The sequence below is a fragment of the Conger conger genome, chromosome 6, assembly GCF_963514075.1.
Source record: "Conger conger chromosome 6, fConCon1.1, whole genome shotgun sequence".
NCBI classification, from domain to species: Eukaryota; Metazoa; Chordata; class Actinopteri; order Anguilliformes; family Congridae; genus Conger; species Conger conger.
The window spans coordinates 37765435-37771665 of NC_083765.1; the positions used below are offsets into that span (position 1 = coordinate 37765435).

A 6231-nucleotide genomic window follows, 5' to 3' on the forward strand; every position below is an offset into this window, starting at 1 on the left:
TGGTTCCGTAAATTAGATTTGTTTTTGATTTTTAATAAATTGTCAAAAATGTCTAAAAACATGTTTTCTCTTTGTCATAATGGGTTATTGAATGTAGATAGAAGGACAGAAATTGCAATTTTATCCATTTAAAATTAAATCTACAACACAATAAAGTGTGCAAAAAGTGAAGGGGTCTGAATACTTTCTGAAGCTACTGTATCTAAATAAAAAATAATGTATTTAATTATGTTGCATGTCAGTGAGTATGTGTGTCTCTTGGAATGTCTGATTGTGTATGTCTATCTGGGTGCATCTGTCGGTGCATCAAATGAAGACTTTGTGGTGAAACTATTTTCATTGCAGCAGTAATTGCAGTGGGCGGACTTTGTTCCCATTTTTCATGAAGTCTCATCCACACACACACACCATGTATTTATCTTTTCATGTGTTACCTGCCTTGCACTTTCGTAATTTTTATGGATGTACCCGTATTTTCTTCTTTTATGTGTGTTTTAATCCCATTCCTGGATCGCTGACAGACCAACCGGAGCCAGCATGTCGTGACCTGAGTATTATAAGGTTCTATCTGCATTCTGAGTGGTTTCGAGATATTAGGCTTCAAAGATACCAACGTGAATGGGCTACATGGGATACATTTTCAAATTAGCATTTTAAAATATTTTTATACAGTATTTTTGAGTAAAATTTCATACATATACTTAGTGCCCCAAAACAACATATTTATGACACTACATAGTGACACCAACTCATTTTTGTCGAAAATGTCAGTCAGAACCTCATAATTCTAAGGTCTTAGCACAGTTTAAGTCAGATTACCGAGGTTTGAGGAAAGACAAGCTGAAACCTATCCGCAGCATGCTAGGCTGAGCAGCCTGGGATTTATATAGGAGGCCTTCACACCAAACACTGCCATCAGCTCATACTTAACTCTGTGCTAACATGTCTATGTCAGCTGTTTCCAAAGCCTGGAGTTACAGGTGAACTGTCCAGATGCTTTACTCTAACACTCATCTCTCTCCCAGACAGCAGTCCTAACTCTACAATGCCCCCCTAGCAGCAGTGAGGCCCAATAGTACCCTGCTCCCCTGACAACACTCCTGGCATAGTACATACCACTGCACCCATAGCAGCAGTGTACCCTAATAGTACCATGCACCCCTTACAACACTCTTAATATACCACTGCACCCCAAACAGCAGTGCACCCTAATAGTGCCCTGCGCCCCTAACAACACTCCTAATATACCAACACTCCTAATATACCACTGCACCCCAAACAGCAGTGCACCCTAATAGTGCCCTGCGCCCCTAACAACAATCCTAATATACCAACACTCCTAATATACCACTGCACCCCAAACAGCAGTGCACCCTAATAGTGCCCTGCGCCCCTAACAACACTCCTAATATACCAACACTCCTAATATACCACTGCACCCCAAACAGCAGTGCACCCTAATAGTGCCCTGCGCCCCTAACAACACTCCTAATATACCACTGCACCCCAAACAGCAGTGCACCCTAATAGTGCCATGCGCCCCTAACAACACTCCTTATGTACCACTGCACCCCTAACAGCACAGTGCACCACAATAGCACACAGCAATACTAAGTGTACTTATGCCTATAGGAGCATACTGCAATGCTAGTTTACACTGCTAACAGCACCCTGTGCTAAAAGCACACGACAGCCCTAAGAGCATAATACACTCCTAAAACCACACTACACTGCTAACAGGGCGCTGCACCCTAATGCAGCATATTGTACAATTTGAAAAACCCCAGGCCTGCTTGTGCCAGCTGGTCTGTGCTCAGGGTATTCTGACTAGCTGAAATGCACAGAACAGAATGTAATAGATTAAGAGTTAATCCGCTGGTTAAATTAGATGACTGTCCACCAAACACAAAAGCTGCAGCACAAAAGCTCAACACTAAATTGTTCTCTGCATGACTGTGCCAAAGGTTTTCCCTGGCTCAAACAGTCCGGTCCTGTCTCTGTCTGAACTCTCCATACTAAAATGCACACAGCACCATTTCACTCTCAATACCAAAGACAACATACTCTTCAACATACCCAGTACTCTCCCATTTTCAACACACATTTACGAACACACACACACACACACACACACACACTACCCTCTCTACAATACACCGGTCTCCCACCTTCAACACAGACATATAGTACTGTGGAGAAGTCTTAGGCACCCAAGACTTCATTAAATATGTTTATTTTTGTGTGTATGTTAGTATAAAAGAAAACATTTGAGATTTCCAAATATTCATTTTCCAAACTCTTTAATTTTAGAGACATTTTAGTATAAAAAGTAACATATTACTGTAAGCAATTGACTAATTTTTACATTTTTACAACTTGTTGAAGTCTGTCTGAGATCAGAAGCAAGGAGCCAACCAAAGTCTGCAGAAGAACTGCAGGACAGGGTTGGCTATCTCAGAGAAGTGATAGTTTTAACGCTGAAGGGTGGTATTATATTAATTTAATTCAGTTTTGAGCTATTCTGCCAAATTACAAAAATGTAATGTGAAATGTATAGTACGTTTATTTAGGACCTTTCATTGAATTATCTTATGTGTACAGAGTGTTATACAGGTGCCTAAGACTTTGGCACAGTACTGTACATGCACCCACACCACGCTCTCTTCAACATACCCAGCACTCTCCCACTTACACACACATACACACACACACACACACACACACACATACAGACACATACACCTACACCACACTCTCTGCAACATACACAGCACTCTCCCACTTTGAACACACATACACACACACACATCATGCCCGCTCTTCAACATACACACCACTTTCCCACTTTCAACACACACAAACACCACACTTTTTTCTCACATACACAAAGGCACAAGCACAAACCCTTTGGGACAGTGTTTCTACCCTCCAGCACGTGTACAGAATTGTGATGTTATGAAACTGCACTTCATAGGAGCATACTGTGCATTCCCTACATTATGCAACTGAAGTGGGACTTCGGAATTTGAACAGGAAGTTTCTCTTATCTTTTTTTAGAGCATAGATTTGCTGAGAAGAAAAAAAGTGCAAAAAAGAAACAGTTCATGCTACGATTCCAAGAGCATCGTCTGTGATCTAGTTCATGTTTTTATTTCATTTTTTTCAATTAGAAATGGAGAAATGAGGTACCAAAATACTGGAGAAAGTGTGAAATTTGGTCAATACCCAAATACACCAAGTAGCCCCGGCTAGCACAAAATGTTCTCACAATGTTACGGGAATGATCTGTCAGTGTTATAGCATTGCAACTACATTGCAGCAACATTATGAGAACGTTTCGTGACAGCTGGGATATTATTCCATCCTAACCATTTTAGAATACAATTAAAGCACCCAAAACGTTCTCAGAATGTTACAGAAATGTTATGTCAATGTTATGACATTGCAGCAACATTGTGAGAACGTTTCGTGATAGCTGGGATATTATTTCATCCTAACCAGTTTAGAATACAATTAAAGCACCCAAAACATTCTCACAATGTTACGGGAATGTTCTGTCAATGTTATAACACTGCAGCAACAATGTGAGAACGTTTCGTGATAGCTGGGATATTACTTTATCCTAACCAGTTTAGAATACAATTAAAGCACCCAAAACATTATCACAATGTTACAGGAATGTTCTGTCAATGTTATAACACTGCAGCAACAATGTGAGAACGTTTCGTGATAGCTGGGATATTATTTTATCCTAACCAGTTTAGACACACACCCAAAACACCGCAGCATAACGCTTTCCTTTTTGCTCAAAGATTCGCCTTGCATTCTGAATCGCAAGTTACAAACGATGGCGATCGCAGTGGGCAGATTACCATACTGAACGTGGTAAGACAAATACCCTCAGCGTCTTTCTGACAGAGGCAATGCTAACTCATTGTGCTTTAGTTTCCCTTGATCGACACAGTGTTCCAGTCTAATTGTCCCACGCGTCTTTTTTTATTTTAATCTCTTTTGTCATTATTCAAGTATACAGATAATCCTTTCAGTCCAGAAACATCCAACGGCACTTGCCAGCCCCACTCGTGGGACACACAGAGCACTGTAAACAGGACACAAATAGGAATCATTTTCATTTAGAAAAAGCAAGTCTGGTAGAAAAATATCAGCAATTTATGAGCATTTCTCTCCTTGTGTGTACACAACACAGGACACAATTCAGTATTAATGAAAACTCGGGACTCAGAAAAGGAGAAAAAGGCCTTTGGTTTCACAAAAAAAAAAAAAGAATAATAATTGTCACAGTTCTGAGCAGTGTGCGTTTGTTTGCCCAGGTGTCCGTCAGGGCCGGGGGGCGGAGTCAGGTGTCCGTCAGGGCCGGGGGGCGGAGTCAGGTGTCTGTCAGCGGGGCGCTGGCGAGCCTCCGGTGGGCGAGGTGGGCGAGGACGAGGAGCAGCATCTCGGAGGTGCTGCTGAGCGCCACGATGAAGGGCGCCTGCGAGGCGAAGTCGGCCTCGGCCCGGCGGAACGACAGCTGCATGACGGCCAGCGCCAGGAGGCTGTTCTGCACCCCCACCTCGATGGCCACCGTCCTGCTCTGAGGCACGGCCAGCCCCGCTCCCCTCGCCGCCGCGTAGCCCAGCAGCAGCCCGAAGACCGGCACCGACGCCCCCGCCGCCACTATCCGCGGCCGCACGTGAGCCAAGATGGACGCCCCCATCTGGTAGGCCACGAAGACCCCGCCCACGATTAGCACAAAGCTGAAGGGGCGGATCAGCGCCAGGAGGGCGCGCGTGAGCGCGGGCAGACGCAGCTTCACCGCCACGCCCAGCGAGATGGGGATGGCGATGAAGAGGAGGGTGCCCAGAACCTTGATGAACGGCACGTGGAGGGCGGCGTGGACGCCCAGCAGACGCCCGTACAGGGCCGAGGAGAGGGGCATCGTCACCACGGCCACCACCGTGGAGACCAGCGTCATGGAGATGGCGAGGGTGACGTCGCCTCCCAGTAGCAGGCTGTAGAGGTAGCCGCCCCCTCCCCCGGGGGCAGAGCAGGTGATGATGAGCCCCAATGCCAGCGGTTTGGGCAGGGAGACCAGCCAGGACAGGAAGTAGCCATACACAGGCATTACCAAGAACTGCCCGGCCACGCCCAGAAGCACGGGCGCCGGCCGACGCCCCAGTGACCGGAGAACCTCAACGTCCACCTTGCAGCCGAAGGCACACTTGTTGATGAAGATGAGTGGCAGCAAGGCGAACAGGACGGGGTTTTCCGTAAAGTGCGACAGTCCGCTGGACTGGACCGGCTGGGCGGCTTGGTCGTCGGCGCCGGGGGAAACCCTGACGGAGAAGTCGGACCTCTCCTCCACCAGAGCTGGCTGGGAGTCGCGGTCCAGGTCCAGGAGCTGGATGAGAAGCCGCGCTCTTCCCGCCATGCCAGAACTGATGCCGATAACGTAGATCCTGGTGGACGGGCCCTGGCGCCCACCGTCGCTCACGTTAAGGATGGACAGGACCTCCGGGTCCAGGGAACGCACGGTCAGGGTCTGCCTCCAGCTCTCACTGTCGTCGGAATCCCTGCCCGCAGCGCTCCGGTAATGACTCGAGACTATGATGACCCCCTTGGTGTTTTCTGGAAATTCAAATTCCTGCGAGGATCCGTCGCCGATGTTTATGTACTGCCTGTCGCCTCCGGTCGTCATGTTGCCGTTATATGACAGCGAGCTGTCTGCTGTTGCCATCTTCCAGTCGACTCCTCTTGTTACCAAGAAGAGACAACCAAATGTTAAAAGTGTCCTCGTTGTTCTTATAGACACGAGACGAAAAGTGTACCGTAAGGCCATGCTTCTCCCAGCTTCGCCGTCCCCGGAGCGTCCACTTTGGTCTCCCTTTCACCGTACACGAAAAGCACTTAAATTGTCCGATAAAATCACTACATTGCTGGCCGCGCCCGGCGGAGTTCGTCTGCTATCCATTTAGCTATCTTGCTAGCTAGCTAAGCCTGTGTTTTCTCTAGCGTCCGTAGCCTACGTTACCCCAGAGTTTAGACGTCACACGTCCCATCCGATTCACAGCAGCCTTTTATTTAACGGTGGGAAAATATCGTGTTTGTATCTATCTTACTTGTTTTCTCTTCCTGGCACAGAGACAGCGTTCGGTTTCTGTTAGCTACTCGCATCGCTTTCTGTCTGGGTTCTGTTTACTGAATCTGCCTCTTTGACTCTCGCTCCCTCCT

At 46.8% G+C, this 6231-nt stretch overlaps 1 protein-coding gene across 1 annotated transcript; it reads right to left on the reverse strand.

The window, feature by feature from the left end:
* Window positions 1-2283: 2283 nt before the first annotated feature.
* LOC133131159 (P3 protein-like) lies at window positions 2284-6231 on the reverse strand. The gene has a single exon (XM_061246346.1). It carries the CDS (start codon window positions 5837-5839, stop codon window positions 4388-4390), a length of 1452 nt encoding a protein of 483 aa, XP_061102330.1. The 5' UTR covers window positions 5840-6231; the 3' UTR covers window positions 2284-4387.